The 24,568-nt window shown below is 35.3% G+C and overlaps 3 protein-coding genes across 3 annotated transcripts; 2 read left to right on the forward strand and 1 right to left on the reverse strand.

Annotated features, from left to right (window-relative positions):
• The first annotated feature begins 456 nt into the window (after window positions 1-456).
• Window positions 457-1,873, forward strand: LOC109008961 (caffeoylshikimate esterase-like). The gene has a single exon (XM_018989270.2). It carries the CDS (start codon window positions 743-745, stop codon window positions 1,730-1,732), a length of 990 nt encoding a protein of 329 aa, XP_018844815.2. The 5' UTR covers window positions 457-742; the 3' UTR covers window positions 1,733-1,873.
• Window positions 1,874-10,348: 8,475 nt separating this feature from the next.
• LOC109008977 (patatin-like protein 6) lies at window positions 10,349-15,362 on the forward strand. The gene is made up of 3 exons (XM_018989294.2): window positions 10,349-12,268; window positions 13,309-13,610; window positions 14,741-15,362. The coding sequence occupies exons 1-2, from the start codon at window positions 11,135-11,137 to the stop codon at window positions 13,576-13,578; spliced, it is 1,404 nt and encodes a 467-aa protein (XP_018844839.2). The 5' UTR covers window positions 10,349-11,134; the 3' UTR covers window positions 13,579-13,610; window positions 14,741-15,362.
• A 3,339-nt stretch (window positions 15,363-18,701) lies between these two features.
• LOC109008978 (chorismate synthase, chloroplastic-like) lies at window positions 18,702-23,852 on the reverse strand. The gene is made up of 13 exons (XM_018989295.2): window positions 23,498-23,852; window positions 23,031-23,181; window positions 22,772-22,848; window positions 22,628-22,686; window positions 21,655-21,738; window positions 21,454-21,546; window positions 21,023-21,103; window positions 20,603-20,734; window positions 20,332-20,434; window positions 20,142-20,236; window positions 19,955-20,020; window positions 19,368-19,452; window positions 18,702-19,139 (listed from the first exon to the last, which is right to left on the reverse strand). The coding sequence occupies exons 1-13, from the start codon at window positions 23,640-23,642 to the stop codon at window positions 18,973-18,975; spliced, it is 1,338 nt and encodes a 445-aa protein (XP_018844840.1). The 5' UTR covers window positions 23,643-23,852; the 3' UTR covers window positions 18,702-18,972.
• Window positions 23,853-24,568: the final 716 nt, after the last annotated feature.

Genomic DNA, 24,568 nt, shown 5'->3' on the forward strand with positions numbered 1-24,568 from the left:
GATAAAAGCAAGGGCTGGCATGGATGGGTAGTTGGTCAGTGCCACCAGTGCCAACTGCCAACTGCCCATGGCCATTAAAAAACTGCAACTTCCCTCTTTACAATGCATTAAATTATAGTGTCTGATGGGATGGGTCTATTTATTACCGTACAAGTAATAACCTTTATATGTAGGGTGAAAACGACACCGTGTTTATGTTCGGCCTAGAGATTTATAACACGAAATGCACGTTACGTGCTAATGAAAATAGACTCATTCACATTTATTCAAAGGCTAAATATAGCTCCACATAACTGCATCAATTGGTCCTCCGCATCTTTACAGTTTAGATGTTCATACTGTTTTGCTCTTTGCTACGTAACACAACCCATCCCGAGACATGTGATTTATCTATATATATATATATAGAGACTAAAAAATAGTGCATAAATTTGAAGAAAAGATATTCCAAAAAATAATTATGAAATTAATTATAATAAAAATGATATCCTTATTATTCTTACTTTAGTTATAACCTATGAAACCTAAAGTCCAATTTATATTTAATAAGTTGAGATATTTATGGGAGGCAAACCATAAAAACGAAACGAAGCACGGTACCATGAGTTTGATAAGGTGGCAAACCATAAACCATAAATACTTGTTCCACTTTATCATCTGATGATCTGAAACTTGTGTCTTATGCGCTGAGTTCTGTACCAATTTTTCAGTCTCCGGTGCACTCTTGGGCTTAGCGAGAAGAATGGTGCACCCAGTGGCTGAGGCCAACGAGGAAAGTCCCTTCGGATCCCGTACTCCGGACGAGTTCTACGCTCGCCACTCGGTGAGTCACGGCTCCGAGTACATCACTAACTCCAGGGGCCTCAACCTATTCACCCAGTGGTGGACCCCTCTCCCCCCTACCAACATCATCGGTACCATATGCTTCGTCCACGGCTTTACCGGCGAGTCTAGCTGGTTCCTCCAGCTAACCGCCGTTTTCTTTACCAAAGCCGGCTTTGCCACCTGCGCCATCGACCACCAGGGCCACGGCTTCTCCGATGGCCTCGTTACCCACATACCCGACATCAACCCCGTCGTCGACGACTGTATCTCCTTCTTCGACGCCTTCCGTGCTCGCCATCCGCCATCCTTGCCCTCCTTTCTTTACTCCGAGTCCCTCGGCGGTGCGATCGCCCTTCTCATCACGCTCCGCAAGGACCGCGCCTGGGACGGCCTTATTCTCAACGGAGCGATGTGCGGGATAAGCGACAAGATCAAGCCGCCATGGCCGTTGGAGCACTTCCTCTCCTTGGTCGCCACTTTGGTACCCACTTGGCGCGTGGTTCCTACGCGGGGCTCCATACCCAACCTCTCCTTCAAGGAGGAGTGGAAGAGGAAGCTGGCGCTGGCAAGCCCGAGGAGGTCGGTGGCGAGGCCCCGCGCGGCTACGGCGCGTGAGCTGCTTAGGGTGTGCAGCGAGCTGCAGGGTAGGTTCGAGGAGGTGCAGATGCCGTTGCTGATAGTTCACGGCGGGGAAGACGTGGTGTGCGACCCAGCGTGCGCAGAGGATCTGTATAAACGCGCCGCGAGTACGGATAAGACGCTAAAGGTGTACCCTGGCATGTGGCACCAGTTGGTTGGCGAGCCTGAGGAGAACGTTGAGCTGGTGTTTGGGGACATGTTGGAATGGCTTCTGAGCCGTGCCAAACGCGCCTCCGATGCACGCGCCGCTGCAAATGTTGTGTCATAGCTGACGAAATAGTATTCAAAGTTCGTTCGTTTGCCTATTAAGGAAGTTGTCAAATTTAAAATAACTAAGTTATTTAATGTGTTGTATTACGAATTTTACTCTCTCGAATTTAAAGTTAATTTTGTCTTTAACTTCTGCCCACCTCAAGATTGCTCCTTTTCTATTCTATTCTATTCTGTTCATTCATTCCATGAATTGACGCATAAAAGAATTTTGTTCCAAAATCGAAAACTTTTTCTTTTCTTTTCGGCTCCCATACTCCACAAAGTTGTAGTCTTTGTGCGTGTAGCATCCTCTTCTATTTTTTGGTAGGAAGGATGGCTGATGTTGAGTTTCCATAAGGGACTCGACTATGATGTCGATTGTGCAGCATGCAATATTGGATGAAGCACACGACAAAGTAAAATCCAGAGAGGGCGTGCGTTGCCGAGCGCTTCAACGAGGTTTCAGTCATTAGAGTTCTCTGTGTTGGCGGTAATGCATACTTGGTGGTGAATGTTGGATATCATCGATTTCTTACATTTTTACATTTTTTAGAGACAGAGACGTTACAGGCAGTCTTTTTGTATGTCCTAATTCTTATGGGCAACATTTAATACAGTATTTATTGCAATATATTATAGCTCAGAACTCGAATTATCAAGATTTGATATTATCGATTCGATTTTCATAATAAAATAAAATATAAATGAAGATGGAGAAGGGAGAAAGAGACTTTAAGGAATTATATTATTGCTTTCTTAATTATTACTGAATATATGACATATATCAATAGAAAAATTATACGAAGATAAGTTAAGATAAATATCTTAAATATTATAAAAATTAAATCAAGATAATAATAATAAATCAAAATAATTTTATAATTATAAAAATTAAATCAAAATTATTTGATATTATCTTCAATACACATGAATAGCTAGCAGACATAAAACTAAGATGATGAAGAGTCGGAGGCAAGGTTACTATCTGAATAGGCTGAAGCGAGAACTTCTTCGGGGATGACTTTTCAGGCTCCGTCTGCACATTTTGAGCCGAGTTGAGTTGAATTAAGATAAATTAAATTTTTTATAAATAATAGTGAGTTAAAATATTAGAGTAAATTTTGTGAAGTTCAGCTAAAATGAATTTATATGTGTTTGTATATTAAGATCAATTTAAATGTATTTATGTGAAGTTGAAAAAGGTTATGGATTCCATGTGATAAATAGATGTTGTGTTAAAGAATATTATAGATCCTATGTGTAAAGAGGTTTTGAGTTGAATGAAATTTAATAATTTAGAAATTGTGTGTTTGGATGTTGAAATAGGTCTAAAATAGAATCCAACTGAGATGAATTGAGCTCATTCAAAGATCCAAACGAAGACAAGAAAAATCCTAGAAATTGTTGTGAGATTGGACAATTTTAGTGTAATGGGATGCTGAGCTGGGATAAAGTTTTGGCTATATTCATACATCGATGTATACATGGGAATGAGAGCATTGATACTTTGGCAGATGGCTGGGAGAAGATTAAAAAAATATTAAGTTAATTCTTATGCAGTTGATGAAGATCAACAAAATGAGATAATGAGATGCCAAGACCAAAAAAAAAAAAAAATGTAGACGCAAATCTGCAAATAGCGATGATAGAGGAGACCTATGTTGCCCTCTAAAAGGTTCGAGGAAAGACTTTCATATTGAACTCCATGGTTATGAACTAACTTTGAGAGCAGAAAATTGAATTCTAGACCAGAGAAGAGATGTATCTCGTTGTCTTTAGCGATGCAGCTTTCTCTCGGCAAATATTTAAACGATGCAGCTTTCTCTCGGCAAATATTTAAAGAATGGAACGAAATCACAGAAGTATACGACACCGAAAGCTTGATTAAAGAAGAGATCTAGCTATAGGGTTTTCCATGGTGAGAGTTTCCAAAGTCTTGTTTACATTTCCAGTTCAGCATTAAGTCAACCTCAAGAGGTCAAACTTGCAGAGGATTTTCTCCATTACTTCCAGTCCCCCTGTGAGTTTTTTCGAATTGCAGAAATCATTGGAAGTGGGGATGTGGGCATGCTTTTCTTCAGGGAGATGGCGAAGGATTTGAAGATGGGCATAGATGTTTATACTATAGAGAGTCCAATTGGGAAGATGGATTTCAGTTTTTAATTGTTGAGGCAGTGAAAGTTGCCTTCATAATTCAAGACTATACGACGGCAGACTTGCTCTGCTAAAGACTTATATGTTAGAGGAGAGGAGAATTTAGTACAGAAACTAAGTTCCATATCACAACGTTTTCAGGTGAAAGGGTGAAGAGATGGATGAGCAAAAGACATTTGAAGAGCTGTTACTTGATGGGGTAGACACTTTCTTTTTAGTAAGTAGCAAGCTAGAGAGGTCCATGCAACAGTTTGTCACAAGGCACTCTTAGAGCAGTTGGGCCTTTGTTTGGAGATGCTACAGTCAGGAGTAGGGCTGAACTTATGGTTCTGACTACAATCATGTTCCTCTCATCATCCATTCATCCTTAACATGGTTGAAAACTTGAAACAATTACATGAGCTAGTTTTTGTCTTTTTTTATTTTTTATTTTTTCAAGAGTAATATTACTTTTTGAAATTTTCTAAATATCCTTGTATTGTAATACAACTATTTATCAATTCACTCAATAAATTGGTTAGTCAATAACCAAGTAATTATTTAATAATAAATCAATAACATAGAGTAAATAAATTGTATAATACCAATATTGGTAACGAATAGAAACCCTCTAAATAACTCTTTAAAGGTAAAATCTTAAGGGCCAACCAAATCTAGAAAAATTAATTTTATTATTTGAAAATCAAGTACAAGTAAGTCTCAATTATAAAATCTTTGTCAATTGACTTTCTTACTTGACACGACAAATGACTCATTTATCTCTACCGCAGTAGCAGGCAGAACTTTTGACGATTTTCAAACATTCGTTTTTCTCCTATAACTCCAATTACTAAATCACGATCACTCAACCTTCAACAAAGAACACAATCACACTTGATGAGAGAAAAATAACTCGAAAATTTTCATATATATGTATTCGGAATATACTCTCTAATATCTCCAAATCGAAGTCTCTGTAGATCCTAACTAATAGAATCATTTATATAAACAATTTGAAAACAGTTTGAATTGCAGTATGATTCTATTGACGAATTGACTCTATCACGACGGACTCTTCTGACAAGATGCTAACACCTGACACTTTATCTTCTCAGCAGAAACAGTTTCTCATTCAAACTCTTCTCTAGATAATACCAAAACTCTTGTAACTCGAATTCTATACTTTTGACTTATCTAAAACATTTCCTAATAACTTATAGATAAACTCAAAATAGCAATAAATAAAATCAAAGTGTTTTACATTCATCCAAATTATAAAACTAAAAAATAAGATGAAGTCTATAATCTTAGTCACTTAGTCCTAGCCAAACTCTTGCATCTACACTTTTATTTTTTATTTTGTCATCTCACTACTATTCATAAATTTCAATTTATAAATCTCACTATTATTCACAAATCATTTCAACTCATTTTATCTCTGAATCCAAACAGGTTCTTTAAGTAACTGATCATTTAAGTAATTAACATATAAAACCACTCATAATGCACCACATGAACAGTATAATTGAGATGACAAAACCAATAATAAAGAAAATAATTTCTCCTTAATATGCCAAAACGTTATGCATTGTAGTGTACTTTGAAAAGATAAACACAACCCTGTATCACGATTCACCAGCTTTGCAGCAGTACTTCAAGGTAACAAGTTTGTATGATATTATTATTGTTCATTCGATAAAGAAATGGGCACATAGTTGTTGCTTTATCATCCATATGTGCTCATTGTCAAGACTATAGGAACGTCAGCCTATTGTTTTGGTTGGTAATTGTTCTATATTTCGCTACCCAAGTCTCGCACGATTTCAATATGATCAATAAACAAGTAATTGCAGGACCTGTTCGCACGATTAGAAGATCACTGCGATTCTAACCCATCAAGTTTAATTCTCCACCGTTCCTTTAGTGGCATGACTCGAATGATCTCTTGGTGAATTCGAAATAAGAGAACTGTTAAAAACATAAAATAAACTCATAAATTAATGTAATTTTATAAAATTTGTTAGATTTATTTTATAATAAAAATAATTTTATAATTTAATGTATCATATTAATCATATTAATTTATAAATTTATTTTTATATGACTAAATTAATTTTGTTGATTTGCGAGATAAGTAATCCTTGGCTCTTGGAATCCGCTAATTATCTAAACTCTTATAAAGAAACATTAATTGAGCCGAAAATGATGAGTGTCATCGAAGGCTCTTTCAATCAATTCAATCCCAACTTGGGGCATCCATTTCCTATAACTAATTGAGTATTTCCACTATAAAAGCACATCACTTTAGGCATTAGTGCACTCTTTTTTCTCTTTTTAAGACTATCTCTTAGAGTATTAATTTTTCGTGGAACTTTGTGCACACGGAAAGCTATCTCAAAACTTAAATTGAAAATCGACTTGGCCGAACAAAGTAAGTAGGCAATAAAGAACAATGAAGGAAAAATCACGAAAGAATTTTAGCTCCTAAACGTGGGATGCCTTGCCTTGTTCAGTTGTAAATACGAGCACATGATACGGTTCCTTGGCGTTCGTGGACAGTTTCATCCCCACGTATTAATTACGACAATTTCAAAAGAAGCACCATCGTTACTATTATTATTTTCTTTCACAAAAATGGTAAGGGAGAGAGACCATCTAAGATGGCTTTTCTATCCGAACGCGACTATAATGCTGCATAAAAGATTAGGCGGTGGGATGCCTTAATACATGCCAAATCACTTAAAAAGTAATCCAAGAACAATTTGAATCATCACTCTTATGATAAATTATTAAATATCACTAATAACTAGTATAACTTTTTTTTGTCTTAAGACACAAATGAAAAGAATCCGGCCTTTAATTTTAGAGAAATTATAGTTGCATGTCATGAATGTATAAGCGTTGCGTAATTATTTTGAAAAAATTGAATAAATACGGGACCTATATGAAAAAAATTAATTTTTTAATAGTTAATTTTTTTAAAAAAATAACTGCACGACGCTTACGCACTTCACGACTATATATAACATTATTCTTAATTTTAAATGAATGGGGAACATAAATGGAAAAAAAATCTTTTAATTAGATACAGTCATGGATTGTGGAAACACTACGCATTACTTTAAAAAAAATAAAGTCTACAATTAAAAACTTAATTTTTTTTATTTTTTTAAAAAAAGTGTGCATGCGCACTTTATAACTCCGCAAATATCATTTCTAAATTGCAAAAGTTATTTTTCCCTATAAAGCTGCCCTCTTCATCTATCTTGAATCTTCTTTCACACACTTTATTATTACGATAAATTGCATTAATATACAATTCCGTAAAGTCCACATAAAGTATACCAAAATGAACATTGCGCGAGAATAATTGCAATAAGAAGTTATAACTTATGGGTTTCTTTTTTTGTTTTTTTTATTTTTTTGTGTTTTTATACACTTCTCTTTCCTTATCCATATTGCCTAACAAAGCCCGTCATCCCATATCAGTGTCATGAAAAAAGCATGTGCATATATAGTTTAATTGGCCTGGTTGGCGCACCCTCTAGGTTGGTATTAATAAAATAGTAATGATATATCCACAACACATTACATAATAATGTTATAAAATAAGAGTATTTTTATAAAATGATGTTATTTTTATAAAATATTTTATAAAAATACTCCTTATTTAAAAATATAATTGTTTAAAATATTGTGTATAAATCATTTTCTTTAATAAAATATGTATCTTGACATATGCAGGCATAGACGTTATTTGTTCACGTTCTAATATAGAAAATCACCAATAATCAATATTAAAAAGAGAAATATTATGGCTTGTCCTAGATTTATCGTTTTTAATGATACTAACATATATAGTGTATTTTAAATAATTTTTATATTTTAGTGGACAAGCTGGACTTTTTTACATATCACAATCCATCAAATTATTCATTTAATTTAGAGTTCACAATCCTACACGTTACTCTTGTAGTTTGGAGTCCATCATTAAAAAAAAATAAGTTTTTTTTTTTTTTAAATAATGTTTATTCTAATTTTTTTAAAAAAATTGCACTAATTTTAAAATTATACAGATCATTTTCCTTTAACTTTACTTGACACATTTCATAATTTTTTTATTGCTTTAATTTTGGGATCCATTTTTTTATAAAGAACTTATATAAATTTATTTATTCGACACTTGTACCTAACATTACTTTTGTATTAATGGATTTTTTTCCGTGTCGACAAATGGATATGTCCCCACACATTACGACAAAGTAGTGCTCGGGAGCTTAAAAAATTTCTCGAATATGATCCTTGATCACATACACATCTCATAACTGGTTGTTGGATCCCATTAATAGAACTCAATGCACAACCGTCGGTGAGCTATTCGTCACTGGTTTGAACTGTAAAATCAGGCTTAGTAAAGAATTGGACCCATTGTTAGTATCTATTGAAGATAAAGGTGGGCAGCGAGGCCCTGCAAGCCCCACACCCGAGGCTCCGTGTCGTTAGATGTGGGGAATGGGTGGCCCCTCCCGCATCTGGCCCTCCAGCAGAGGCAGGGGACAAAGGGGGCCTAGCCCTGCCCCGATTTTCCCTCATCTCACTTATTATAAATATACATGTGTGTGTATATTTATATATAAAAGAATTATTTCCAATCATAAAATGATGTCGGTTTGTATCTGACAAAATGATATCAAAATTCATTGTCTGCTACTACTGTATATGCATTGATTTATATGCAGAATTTGATTAACGGGACGAAAACTCACGTTAAGGATGTTCTTGACTTTAAGGAGACCAACGAGGAGAATGGTGGTGATCAACCTGGATCTCACAATCGTTGATTTCATTTTATTATTTTGATTTATTTATATTCATTCTATCGGATTAATTTCAAATTTAATTGTTGTAGCAATACATAAGAAGACGTCTACCTCCGCTGCAATATGACTTCGTGGTATTGGACCCACCATTACCATTTGCCATAGGTTTGTACAATTTGTATTGTTCCTTAATTATTTTTTATATTTATATAATTTTTGGTATCTAATTATGTTTCTTGTATTTTTTTCATCTTTTATAATCTTATTGTCATATGCGAAGTCAAGCCTCAATTCTAATCTCAAGCCCATGGACCAAAATTCAAATGATTTATTCTCATATTGATCTCATTTCATCATGGTTAGTCAAATTTTGGTTTGTGATTTTTTAATTTCTAATATATGTTTGTAATTTTAGTTTTTGCTTCTTGTTCTAATTTGTTTTCCTATTAAATTGTTAATATTTCAGATCTCACAGCAGATAATACTAATTACATGTCTTTTCACTCTTGGCCACCCGCTCCAAATGTCAAACAACTCACTTAGTTGTATTCAATAATTTACTTATTTGTTATTTGTAATGTTGATATAATGTGTCCCTTTTATATTTATAATTTTGTAATTATTTTCTCTTAATTTGTATTATTGTAATAACTTAATTATTATTATTAATTTATTACGTAGTACTCCATTTTCTCTTAATTTGTATATTATTTTTATTATTATAAATTCATTTCTTTTTGTTATTTATCTTTTTTTTTTTTGTTAATTTTTAAATTTTTTTATAAGAATGGGCAGCAGGGCCCCGCTTGTCTCACCCTTGCATGGCGGGACGGGTTCTGGGAGTGGAAAACCCACCCCCACCCCCTGCCCATGCAAGGGCGGGCTACCCTACCCCATAAGATACGGGTAGCAATATATTCTTAGATATTATTTTTTAAAACATCACTAAAATATAAAATATTTTTAATTTCAAACTTTTTCATCTAATCATTACTTAATCATCACAAATAAAACGAAAAAAAAATAATACTATTTTTTCAAACTTCAAAATAAAAAAAAATTTTAAAAAAACATATCAAACAATTTTATAATATTTTTATTTAATTTTTTTTCTCTCATTTTCTAAAACTCAATAAAATATATTAATTCAAACAATTTTATTACTATTTACAGTTATACTCTTTGCATTAAACGGATCCTTAATTTTCATCTAAATCCTTTATTTCCATGAAATTTATCTTTTTATGGAAAAACTTTATTTATAAATAGATGCGGATAATTCACTTAATAAAGTTACAAAAGCACCCTCTATTTCATGTATAATTGTTACCTAGATATAAAATAGTTGTAAGGTTATTATTTTAAAATTTGAATCATATAAATTAATTTTACTATTTAAATAATATGAATGATGTACTTTATACATTAGCTTAAGAATAAAATATTTTTTTTTAAAAGATATATATTCTACTAAAATATTTAAAATTTATAATCTCTTTATATATTTAATATAGATTACATTTTGTCTCATTTGTATTTGACTTGGTATTATCTATAAGATATTTTTAATTTTAAAAAAAATTCTCAATTAAATATGGAAGTTGAAAATTATTTACAGAATCGCAGAATGGGGGTGGGGAGAAAAATAGATATATAATGGGGTCTTTTAAAAGCTTCGTATCTAAAAACAGACATGCTCTACAACTGTTGCGTTCTTGCCTCCTCCACTGGTTTCTTTGGCTTTTTTGGTTTTTGTTTTTGCTGGTTCGTTGGTTGGTCTGTCCGTTGAGTTTTCCCCATATATGTGTGTAGAGCGCCATTGCTTTAATTTGGCGTGCTTTGCTAAAAAGAAACAAATCGGGGAAGAGAAAGAAGAGTGTGGGGAAGGGGATTGTGCCAAGGGGTTGCGAGGGTTCTTTCTCTGCTTTCTCTTTCTTCTTTAATTTTTGGGAGAGAGATATAATTGTTTTGGAGCAGAACTAGAGTGACGGTGTTTGGTTAGGAGGAAACTCGGAGAAAGAAAGCTTCGTTTGGAGATTCTTGTTTGGGTGCGTTCTATTAGAAGGGGACGAGTTGGACAAGTTGGGTTGAGGTTATCAATATTAAGCGGTGTTATAGAATGTTCTAATTCGGGAGGAAAAGCTGGAAAACACGTTTAAAACTGAGATTTGAGACCTAAATTCCTGAACCCCATTTTCTTATTATTTTGTAACAATAAAAAGAAAATTGCAGAAAGAATAAAAGACCTCTTGCTGCTCCGCCATGTTTGTGCGAGAGAGAGAGAGAGAGAGAGAGGCTTTTTAAACTCTTTACAGGTTTCGTTCTTTAAGTTCTGTTAAAGGTGTGTGTACGGATGGACATGCAAGGGAAGGAATCTAATACCTAAAACGAAGATTAAAATTGGGTTCCTCGAAGAGCAAATTACGAGGCGCTTCTTTCTATAAGAAACTTGAGTCTTCGAGCAAATGGGTTCGAATCCGTCGGAAATGCAGGAACCGAGCATCGACACCGACAAGCTCAGCTACGAAATCTTCTCCATCCTGGAGAGCAAGTTCCTCTTCGGCTACGACGATCAGAAGCTCTGGGTTCCCAAATCGATAGCCCCCCCGGCCACCGAGGCTCAGCCTCAATCTCAAGCCCAAGTGCAATCGGCCACCGTCGATAATAGCGTCTCGGCGATCAAGAACCAGAGGGGTAAAATCTGTATTCTTAGCATCGACGGCGCTGGCATGCGAGGCATTCTTTCCGGTAAAGCTTTGGCATATTTGGAAAACGCGCTCAAAGTGAAATCCGGTAATTCAGAAGCCAGAATCGCCGATTATTTCGATGTCGCCACCGGCTCCGGCGTCGGAGGTATTTTCACCGCCATGCTCTTTTCCTCGAAAGACCAGAGACGTCCAATTTTCAAGGCTGACGACACGTGGAGGTTTCTGGCTGAACAAGGGAAGAGATTTTACCGCTCTTCTGGTTCCGGTTCTAACGGCGCTGGTTTCTTCAGGCGACTAATCAGAGGTGGGTCATATAGATCGACCAGCGCATCCGCGGTCGGTTTGGAGAAAGCGATGAAAGAGGCTTTTTCGGATAACAACAGGAACCTAACGCTCAAAGACACGTTAAAACCAGTGTTGATCCCTTGCTACGACCTGTCCAGCACGGCACCGTTTCTGTTCTCCCGAGCCGACGCGCTCGAGACCGACAGCTTCGACTTCCGGCTATGGGAGGTCTGCCGCGCCACTTCGGCGGAACCGAGCCTATTCGAGCCGGTCCAAATGCGGTCCATCGACGGCCAAACCCGGTGCGTGGCAGTTGACGGCGGTTTAGCCATGAGCAACCCAACGGCAGCGGCAATCACGCACGTGTTGCATAACAAACAAGAGTTCCCGTTCGTACGAGGGGTGGAGGACCTGTTGGTGCTCTCCATAGGAACGGGTCAGCTTCTGGAGGTGAACCATGACTGCGACCAGATCAAGAATTGGACGGCCAAAGAGTGGGCTCGACCTATGGCTCGTATCTTGGGGGACGGCTCGGCCGACTTAGTTGACCAGTCCGTGGCCATGGCCTTCAGCCAGTGTAGAAGCAGTAATTACGTCCGCATTCAGGTAAGGCGGCGCGTTGCTCATTTAATACAGAATTTACGTTTACTCAAACTGAAGACTACACTAAAAGTCATTTTTCACCTTGGACTTTGCATCTTTTAAGTGGGTGATTTTGGTTTGACATTTTGAGAACGTCCGCTCCCCAAAAAAAAAAAATATATATATATAAATATTAATTTTAAAGTAGTTTCTTGGTTTTATTTTATAATAAAATTAAATTTATAACATGTAGAATCACATTAAATTATATTAATTTTTTATAGAATTATTTTATGTAAACTAGTTGGTCCCTATTCCCCACAGGCATTCATTCAGTAAAGGCAGTAGGCTTCTCTTAAATATAAATGTTGCTGTTTAGAGATAAGTTTCCAGCCTGTCCTTGCAATATCACTTCATAGTCTTGCTTCAAGGGGAGATTGGAGCCCAATTGTGCCTCCAGAAATGCAAACTGTTTTTATTTAATAATTAAAGAAGTGTTTTTTTAATGATATTGTGAATTTTTTTATTTTTTTTAAATATTTATGATGGTTAAAAAAATACATGAAAAAAGAGAAGAAAATTAAGGTAGCATCACTCTGTGCCTCTCACCTATGGAGTTGTCAATTACGTAGCATCACTGATTGAATGCGATGCACTTTCCCAGTTTGGTTCCTGGCCAAGCACTTGGTCAGGTCACTCAGTCCTACCTTATGCTTTCCTTTTTTTCAGAGTTTTGGTATATTGATCCAAAGCAATTATGTAACTAAATTATTGGTGGAATATGGAATTGGCAGCGTGTTGTGACTAAGCATTCGGTATGTTACTATAGGGGGATTTGATTTCAATATAGCTATTTATTCTGCCATTGAATTCCAGAGCTTCTGTTCTGTTAACTGGGTCTACTTAGTTCTGAATCCCTCTGCCCAATCTATTGAGAATTTTGGTTTGCATTGTTTTTTCTTTTTTTGCCTGGACTGTTGAGGAATTTGATTTTAATATAGCTAGTAGTTGAATTATATTTATATCTAATTGAATCGCCTTTTCAATAAATGACGGTATGACAGACAAACGGGTCAAGCTTCGATCGGTGTGGACCCAATATAGATACAGATTCAAGTCCCAGCAATGTAAAGATACTCAATGGATTAGCAGAGGAGATGTTAAAACAGAAAAATGTTGAGTCGGTGCTCTTTGGAGGCAAGAGGATTGGAGATCAGAGCAATTTTGAGAAGCTCGACTGGTTTGCCGGAGAACTAGTTTTGGAGCATCAAATGAGGAGTTCCAGAATAGCTCCCACTGTAGCTTTCAAACAAGCTTCCCCTAAACACACCTAGACAACTACCAAACAGTATTACAAACCAAGAAGGTAGCCATTCCCTTTCTATTCCTTTTTTTTTCCTATATAACGAACAGATTTTGGTAGTCAGTTTCTGCATATTTACATGCCCATCATGTCGTTTCCTTGATTTTCTGATCGAGTTTAGTTTATAAGCCAGATGCTGCTGCTGTTACTTAATGTATGATAGAAGGGTGAGAAGGAAATATACATAATGTTGGGTTTGAACTTTTTAAGTGCCTGCTGTTATCAGTTGGCTGACACTACACAATTCTTTGTTGGAAAATACTAGTGATCCCGATAGTTTTTTTACTTAATGATTAAAAAAGTGTTTTTTAATGATGTTGTAAAAAAAACATTAAAGAAGATTGAAAGTACATTTAAAAAAAAAATACTTCTTTGTAATAGATGTCTGTGACATTTTAGTCATTTGGAATGAAACACCTGAAAAGGTTTGGATGCCAGGTTATTTTGGTAATTGGCAGATACTCAGATCTTTGTGTGGGGGTGTCCAAAGTAAAGGTAGTTCCGTGGTCCGGAAAAAAGAGTTTTTTTGTGTGATTATGCTCCTCAAGACCTTGGCCTACAAAGTCACATCCCCACTGTTTTATGATAAGGGAATTGGTTTTTCCTTTAGTAGTCTATTGAGTATTGAGTTTGAAGTTTAACCCGTTAATATTCAGCCCATTTCAATTTAAAATGCCTTTTTTTTTTATTCTTTTTGAGTTTTTACACATATAAGTGCAAATCTAATTTTTTCTTATTTATTATTACTATTTTTAAAAAATATTAAATTATTAATTAGAAATCATATCTCCTTTAATATAATGTAAATAATACTTCAAAGTTTGATTTTATTACTATTCCATTATAATCGTGTCATTTTAAAATAACCTATAACTTGGGATAAAGCAATATTATATTTTGAACACTTCAAATAATTGAAACCCAGTAAATACTAGGAAGCACTCCCATAAGCCAGTAAATAGTTATCATTAGTTATGCAAGGAGGATAATTAAAGTCTTTTTTTTTTTTTTTTTTATAATTTTAACTCATGTTTTTGTTATCTTGTGTATTTTTCATGCCTTTCACGTATCTTATGCACGCCATACTGAATGTTTTTCCGGAGTTTGAATGATCAACTGTGTCTGAGATGCAGGTGAAAAAAGAATGGAGAGAAAGAAGAAGAAAAACAATATAACAGCGGCCTCTACTTTTTGGAAGTGATATAAGAAGACAAGGTGAGGCCAGGGAATCGAGTGAAAAGAACAAGTAGTGTTAAAGGTTGGAAGATCTAATGGGATGATACTTTGTCTGCTAAAGGACGGCAATTGTGGTTTCCACTACACCTTTCTACAATGTGTCAATGGCAAGCTGCAACCATGGAAAAAAGAAAAGAAAAGAAAAGAAAAAGTAGGTTATATAGTTCAAGCTTTCCTTAGGTCAAACTGGTATGAGGTGTGAATCTTTTTATTCTTTCCATTTCAAATTGAGATGCTAGGGTGGGAAAACTTTTCCATATTTCTTCCCATGCCCTACTTTACCTTTCTTCCTTTTCTTTCTCTATCTTGGAACTGCTTTTGTTTTCTCTGTTTCTTTTCATACTGTTCTCAAGAAACTTGAGTGAGTGGTGGGCTACTTGTGATGAAAGCCCAGAAACATGGCCGAAATTATTCGACAGATTCATGTATTTTTTTAAAATTCTTTGTCTGTATTGTTTTTCATTTTCTTCAATATAGATGGTGGGAGTGGACAAGAGAATTGAGATTGGGCATCTGTAATTGTCCTGAGTCTGGGATTGCATATTGGCGGCTAGTAGTTGGACCATTTCTAGAAGTTTTACTGCATAGTTTTTATATGTTCAACCTTTGTTTAATATTGGGTCTACTTTGAATTTTCTATCTTGTAAATGTAAATTGTCTTTCATTATCATGCTTTTGTAGTTGTCGAGTCAACTTTCTTATGGTCCCTTTGTTGACTATTAGAAAAGCTGATCGGTGAGCATGATGATGGGCGGTGGTGGTTCCTTAGCTTTTTTGGACTAACTAGTATTGGAATTTTCTGCCATTAGGAATAACATAGACTAAATAGTACGATCTATTTTTATTTGAATTAAAGAAGATATTAAGGTTAGAAAATTATAAAGAATTTTTAATTCTTTATAATTATCTTATTTACCCTTCTTCATGCAATAGTCTGTCTCGTGTCTAATCAGGTAGTTCACACATGATAGATAGATGGAGGGTGAAAACAGAAACACGAGGAGTAACATGGGGGAAATGCACTTGTTTTCTCTGGCCATGGAGTGAATAGTGGCTAATGAGTAAAATTACTCATTGTCAAAACCTATAGAAAGAAGCTATGACCCAATTGTTCTAGGTGACAATGTCGGACCTAAAATTCGTTTTTAAGGTTTGCCGATTCGTTATTAAGGACATGGATGGGTAATTTCCTGTTTGTCATCTTCTCTTCTTAACTTCTTTTCCTTAATGTCTTTTGTATCCATCAAACACGATGCCATTTGTCTTTGTAATTTAGTGGACAGTGGATGAACTTTAAGAAGGAATCTGCTTTAAGGCCTATCCTTTTTAAACATTTAAGACAATTTCATCCCCCTATTCACACAAAACTTATAAACTATTTTTAGGGTCGCGATAGAGGTGATGATGGTGACTCCCACTATTTTATAGATTGATCAATTACAATGTATCTAGATCACCTTTTTTTTTTTTAGGAAGTATACCGATCACCTGATCTTATATCATATACAAAGATTATATTTTTATTTTCGATTTAATTATATTTGTCGATATAATATATTTTAAGCAAATTTATATTCATTTATAATGCCTCATACTAATTAAAATGATTAGAGGTGACACATTTTAAAATAAAAGATAATATTCATGAATTCATTGAAAATAAAAAGAAGGTGAGTTTTCTTTGAATAGCACGTATCCTAATACGTGCCGTGGTTGGAAACCTTGTTGCTTGATTGGTGTAAGGGACGCTGGACCACGTTGAGGTAATATGCTTTCAATAACATGACAGACACAACAACACATCGCGATCTTTTGCTCTCAGAACAGGGTTTGAAAGTTCCTCCTCCTCCTCCTTAAGGAGCTTTCCTTGAGCATGGGGAAAGTTATAAGATAGAAGGTTGAATAATACAAAAGTTTTCCTTTAACATTGAAGTTTCTACTCAAGAGTGAGAGTGGAATATGGAGTAGCCTTTCATAAAAAGGGTCATATAAAAGAAAGAAGAAAAAATGGCACATGTTGTGCTTAGGCAAAGGCTTTTTATGCAAGCGTTGTGGAGGCTGATAAATGAATAAGCCCCTCGCAAACCATACCAATTGGAATTTATAATTTCATTTCTCTTAATTTTAAAAGAGTTATGCTACAATTATGGACATAGAAACAAATTACCAGCTTGTAATATTTTATTTTTAATAATTTTATTTGAAGATCTTTATATCACACCATTCACATGTCATAATTTAATTTACAGTCCCGCTACGTACAGAAGACTTTGCGTAGGAGAGCTGCGCAGGATGCCATATCAACATGTATTAAAAAAATAAAAATAAAAAAAACTAAATAAAAGAAGGAAAAAGCAAATAAAGATAAGAAAAAGAAAACTCTGCACACACATATACTTCAAACAATTTTCAACTCGTGAACCTTCGAAATTGTAGTTCTCCATCACTGTAATCCATCTGTAGTTCTCATCACTGTAATCCATCTCTTGCGCAAAGTGTCTAGCATTTTCAAATGGCACCCCACCACACAACCAGCCAAGATCCCTCATTTAATTGTTTTACTTTTATACACAAAAATCTGAATCCAAAAAACCCCATTCCCCTGCCCCACACACCCAGGTTTGCTTGAGTGCAAATTTTCTCATTACTGTTTGGGAAGAATATACTCGAAAACTTTCACACTATTGAGTTTCCTTCAAACCAAATAAGAATTTTAGAATTTGTGCCCAAATATAAACCAAATCCAAATATTTAACCAATTTCTTCCTTCATGTTCTTAACTTTTGCCTCTGCTTCCTACGAAAACATGCCCACGAAAATAATTCAGATAAAAAAAGAACAACTACAAATCTAAATCATGACCCCACAAACACAGTATTTGAAAAAAATCCCAGAATCTCAAGAGGGTATCATCGATGGAAGCTCTGTTTCTTCTCATTCAAGTCCTTCAACAAAGGATCAATCTCTCCAATCGGTTTCACCGACGCAGCCTCTGCTGCCAGCCATGATGAAGAAGAAGACGGAGGAGGGAGATGGAGGGGGTTAGGGTTCAGATACTGGGAAGGGGAAACTTTAGAGAGATGGAGGAGGGAGATGGAGGGGGAGCACGAGATGGGTTTCAGAAACTAAGAAGGGGAAAAATCGAAAACGCACCGTATTAGTTTCATGTAGACTCCCGCATTTTATTCGTGCGCATACCTGCGCAAATTCTCTTGTATAAAGAGTTTTTCTTAAGATAAATTTTAAAATTTTAATTTTATAAATTAAATTATTCTATATGAATAATATATTATATAAATATCTTCAAATAATTTTCTCTCTCCGTATGGCTGCTTCTAGATATGTGTGTCTATATATATATATATATAAAATTTTAAAATCTTAATAATTAATGCATTGTCAAGTCATGATGGTAGTTGAGTGCAATTTTAATAGAATTGATGTTTATCGTTGAGGATGGAGACTGGAAAAAAAAAAGGAAAAAGTTGAGGTATATATATATATATAATAAATATTCCACATCAAGTATACCACAAATTGCATAAATTGACCCACAAACAAAACAAATAGAGGCATCCTACATACCCAGGGGGCCGGGTCTCTGGAGCCCTTTCTCTATTATTCTTTTTCCCTGAACTATAGCTAAGCGAGACTGATTAAATCGGTTTCAAACATTTTTCATTTGCGAAAATAATTTTTTTTAACTCTCAAATAATAATTATTTTAAATTATTAATTACTAAAGCGTATTTTTTTAATCAAATAATTGGTATAGCACCAGGAGCTAGGGCTATATTTATTTGCCAGTCTCTTTTGGGCCGAGCAAGCTAGCCATTGATCCAATATTGGCGCTATGAAATAAAGTCACAAAATCCTTTAGATTCCCATAAAAAGACAGCCTCTCAGGCTGTCATTTATTTCGCATTACATTACCGAATCAATTATCTTAAGTTACCAACAATTCATACAACCACAAAAAACAAAAAAGAAAGACAAGGTAAAAGCAAAAACGAATACACTGAACTGGCATTCACATAGACATGCAAGTCCAGCTTTTCCCTAATACAAATTACACTTGAGTTGAAGGGCCAAGGGTAATATATAAATGCTACAGCTGGCTTTGTCATCCATCATACGGGTACGTTGTTTGGCTCAGGCTCAAGCTCAAGCTCAAGCCTCGGAGAAAACAAGGGGTCTTGTAGATCTGGATTAATTGGAAACAGATTACACTGTGCATATTGTGCCATCAGTTGATCCACAAGCACCAGAGCTACCACAGCTTCCACCATTGGTACAGCTGCATTACCATCCCAACCAAACAAACTTACTTTAACACAAAATATTTTGCATATGATTTTTAAAAAGACTGAAGAGAAGGAAGATCTCGATCAGTAAGATGTGGTGAGTCATACTCAACAACAAGAAGAATTCCAGCCTACTAGAGGGGTGGGGCAGGAGGATAACCTTAATTGGTCAGACGGGCCAAGGCGATGAATAAAATACGATCTATAAACTAGGGACATACCTCGTGGGACAACACAAGGATCATGACGACCGCGAGCTATTAGCTCCATCTCTTTTTTGTCTCTACTCACTGTATGTTGTTTCTTCTGCATAAGTGTCGTAAAATATATTAACTCAAATTATTAATCGAAGCATGATAACATGAATGACATGTTAGATGTAAATAAGTATACTCATTTAAGAAAAGAAAAGATGTAAATAGGTATCAATACCTAAATTTGATTAAAAAAGCTGCCTTTTCAACCTAGAAAACAGTGGGCTTACGTTGTACCATACATCTCACAAGAAAGGTACACATTCGGTTTATAACCTAAAGCTCAATGAATCCTGCCGAGGATATCATTTAAAAATACTTATATACATCGCTAAGGATACCACATTGCATGTATGACCTACACAAGTAGGCAAAGATTACAGGCCATTTCAAGTCACCCCTCCACGTTGCCCATAAAACAGAGAGCTTATCACACAAGTACTGGGAAAAGATCATACCTCAATGAAATGGGAAGTCTAGAAACTAAAAAATCAAGCATACCAGAGGTTTGTGTGTATGGGGAGGGGAGAGAGAGAGAGTGAGAGAGAGCTTACTCCTATGGTAGCTGTTGGCTTGAAAGCTATTCTCATCTTTATGATTTCCCCATTTGATATTCCTCCCTGCTCGTCAACACAGGCCATCTCAGTGAACCATACTTTCCCAAAGGGGGAGAGAGGGGGAGAGAGTCTTAAATAAGTCATCCTACATCAAATAACACCAAATTCAATCACATAACAATACCTGTATACCACCAGAGCGGTTTGTTCTGGTTCGGATTCTTCCATGTTCATCGGTAAAAAACTCATCATTATGTTCACTCCCAGTCAAAAAAGTACCTAGAAAGGTTTTCACAAACAAAGTATTAGAACCCATGAAGAATTCAATAAACATTATAAATATAGCCTTTCTAGTGCAATGCAAAATTCTCTACCTGCAAAGCCACTGCCAATCTCAAAGCCCTTTGTTGCAGGTAATGACATAACAGCTTTAGCAAGCTCAGCTTCGAGTTTGTCAAAGACCGGAGAACCAAGGCCCTGATACAAAATAATGTAATTTATACCTTCAGTTAAAGATTCGTAAATATTCATAATATTTCAGAAAATTCATTTTAATAAGCTTTCAGCAGTAAGGTCAAGAAAGTGCCCTCCAAAACTTTAGGTGTCGAGGTGCAATAAACACATGCAAACTTGTTGGGTTCTTACACGTGGGCAACTCCTCACAATGCAAGTGACAACACCACCAATGGATTCCCCTCTCACACGGACAGCATCTATAGCATTAATCATCTTCTCAGCATATTCTGGATCTGGGCACCTGACAATATTACTCTCAATCTGGTAATGTTTTAGAAAGGGAATAGTCAGGAAAATTTACATTGAGAATTAATCAAAGTGCACCCAAGACTCCTCAATCACTAAATCCAAACCATGTCAGACAAAAAAACATTAGTACATAAGAATCAAAATAAATTTATATACCACAGAGAGAAAGAGAGATAAATATCTTGTCTGCTTATACTAAAAACTATTTTTAATATAAGCAGACAAGTTACAATCTCTCTCTCTCTCTCTCTCTACATAGGATAGAGATATGGGACAGGAATGCAACATCAGTTATTTTACCTGATCAAGTGTCAGTGTATCGTGATCAACCAAATCCTCTGGAAGTACAACCTTATGAACTTGAGAGACATAAGCAAGAACCTGAAGAAGAAATAAAAAAGCATTAAGAAAACAACCTCACAAACTACAACCAGCAAAATGAGCGCAGCATATCATATTTCTATGAATGCTTTTAGTTTTTCTAATAATTTAGTTAGACCTAAGTCACTTGACTGACTAGCATTTGCATTTTTTTTAAATAAAAATGAGTAAACAAACTAGAGTTTATACACATTGTATTAGCAACAGGAATATACAGACGCACCAAGAGGAAAACATATTCATGCACACTGACATGAAAGTGTCTCATTTGTTCATTGAGCCCTCGTAATCATATAGAAACAGACAACAAACCCAAAGAGTTTGAGCCTACAACTCACAAAAACACACACCTCAGTTCCTGCAAGGCTCTTGAGGATTTTTTTGGCAACAGCCCCAGCAGCAACCCTTCCAATTGTTTCTCTTGCTGAAGATCTACCACCACCCTTCAATTACAGATAGAATTCCCATGGAATTCACATGAATTAGATCCAATTAAATTTGATCTTCCAAAATGTGAATGGTAAGATATAAATTCGGTGCAAAAGACTTACTTGTACTGCTCTGACACCATACTTCATGTCATAAGTTGCATCTGCATGAGAAGGCCGATAAGCCAATGACATTTCGCTGTAATCCTGGAACAATATTATTGGAGATCTGAGCATCATAAAAGCAGGAAAATAATTTAAATCCTATGTTGCTCAAGCATCAGTATATTTATCCCCTAAACTGTGTGGATTAGAAATAACCTTATATCATCCCAAATTACATTGGCCACTAGATTCATATTCATACACAAATAACTAGTCAGCACGCCTCTTTGCAAAAACTTTGAATTGAGCATACCAAGATTTAGTCCATTTCATCTATTAACTAAAGAGGAGTTTAGACCCCTCCAAAAAGATGAATGATTCCATTACATTTACACCTAAAATAAAATATACTAGCAACCAGAAATGGATCCGTCACAAAAGCCACTGCTATGTAAAAATTAAAATAAAATTATAAAGCTATATCCACTTCAAAGATCAATCATTCAACGGGAAAATACACTCATTTCAAGTGCTGTATAAAAACCACTCAAAGATTTTTTCCATTCTTCATCTACATGCACCCACAATTACATCTGTCCAGTCAAAACAATACTTAACATAAAGACCCCTTAACCGGTGCTCAAGTGTTTTTTTTTTAATAGGTAAAAGATAGGTGCTCAAGTATTTGGGGTAAGACAAGTATATATCGCAGGAAAAAAAACAAACACACAAGAAGTATCTGTCTATTAACACTCTATAATAGCTTTTTCTTTTTCAGTTCAGCTACTTATTGTGGGACCACATCAATAATAAAGAAGTAAAATACATCTATTTATTTATTAGTTGCTAAGGCAAGCTTCCTAATCAGTTATGTGTTTGGCGTGTCCATAAGCAGAGTTGCAAATAAAATTTCCTTTTTTCCTTGTCTATCCCCACTAACGTTTCCTCTTCAAACCCACGATATTATGACCATATAGCAGTAAATACTTACATGTCCTCTCTGATCAGTATTGGGTACGAGTACGGTGATTGGTGTTCCAGTAGTCACTCCTGCAGTAGACAATTTTTTAACTTTCTAGCTGAGTGCCACAAAAGTATATGTTACTGAATAGCGATGTAAAAAAAAGAACTCGACCTTCAGAAACGCCTGAAAGTATTCGGCAGGTATCAGTCTCCTTCCTCGGTGTGGTAATCCGACTCTGACCTGGCCTCCTGGACACAGCAACTACTCAGATTAATCCTTGAAAAAATTTCTCATCAAGAGAAATCAGTACGACACTATTTCAAGTTTCAAACCCTAATATCATATCATAAAAATGCTCCCTTGTAAGTAAGGGACTTAATGCTCATCGGTAATGAGTATTACGAAGATTTCCATAACATCTACTCACTACCTTCTGTCAAGATCAAATTGCATATCAGATTCTAAGAGGGGGAGTCGAGGAGGGCATCCATCAATGACACAACCGACGCCACCTCCATGCGATTCTCCAAAAGTTGTTACGCGAAAATAATTCCCGCCCGTACTCCCAGCTGCCTGAATCTCTGCGATTCAGCATTAAAATGTCAGAATCCCAGCTTATTAGTCTAATCCTACGATCGCACTACTCCTATTTTATCTCTTCTTTTTTATTTTCTATTAATCAACAACCGGAATTATTAATGTTAAATCAATTTAGAAGCAAATCGCAGTCGACCAATTCACACTAAATAAGAAAATTTCAGAAGATATATTGAACAAAAGTCAGGAATTATTCAAAATAAAAATAAAATAAAAGAAGAAGAACTGCGAATAACAATAAAGAGTAAATGACTAAATCTCATGAAAATATAGAAAAGGAGAAGAAGAGGAGAGACTGACGGAGCTTCTTGGGGGTAGAGGTACGGATGGAAATGTGTACGGGGGAACGAAGAAGATGTGAGGGCAGGTAACGGAGTCCAGAGAAGGCGTCGTCGGTTATGGAGGAGCCGAGAAATGGCTTCGTAGAGAGAAAGGACGAAGCCATCGATTAAAGTCTCAGACAACAACGAACAGGGAGGGATCTGTGAGAAGGGCGGTTGGTGAATTTGGTGGGAGTGGTTTTGAGTTTATATATAAGCAACTCCCACCTACCCTCCATTTTCGAAGGTAACCCTTTCTTCTATGGTCCTCCGGGTTTGGTTACGTGGATCCAAAATGTGACTGGGGTTGGTGTGCTTGGAGGTTGGTGCGGGATTCATATCTCCCCCAGGTTTTTTTTTTTTCTTTATACTCATCCTCTTGTGGTCTTGAGTCTTGAATCTCGAGTCGGCACTGTAACTGTATACTAACTAAGAGAAGTATTGAATTCGCTATCCTATTCTTTAAATTTTAATTAATATGTAATTTTTTTATCTTTAACTAATCATTTAAAATTTAAAATCTACATTAGATTAGTCATTACACTCTCTATAATAATAAAATTTTATTATTTTTTATTATTTATATTTTTTTTATTAATTTTTATTTTATTTTCATAATCTTTAATAACCTCCAACAAATCATATTCATTTTTATTTTCACAATCTAACAATTTATAATATAATAATCTCATATATATATAAATAGTAAAATCTTATATGAATAAAAATATCATATCTATAATATAATAATCTTAAAAAATACTTTTAGACTTGCTATAGTTCTTTTCATATTTAAAAAGAATAATAGATTTACTGTAGCTTATAGTTTGGATGAAAACAATTTAGCTAATTCAATGTGGAGTAAATATGGATGATGTTTGCTAAATTTAAAGATGAAAAAGTATTTGGCTAATCCAATACCAATGCTCTAAGGGTTGATTTATTTTCAGAAAGAAAGAAAAAATAAGGGTTGATTTAAGCCTAATTTATTTTTATAAAATTTTTCATCACATCTAATTTTATTTTATTTAATTATTATAATTTTATTAAA

The sequence above is a fragment of the Juglans regia genome, chromosome 12 (genome assembly GCF_001411555.2).
Source record: "Juglans regia cultivar Chandler chromosome 12, Walnut 2.0, whole genome shotgun sequence".
Lineage (NCBI taxonomy): Eukaryota > Viridiplantae > Streptophyta > Magnoliopsida > Fagales > Juglandaceae > Juglans > Juglans regia.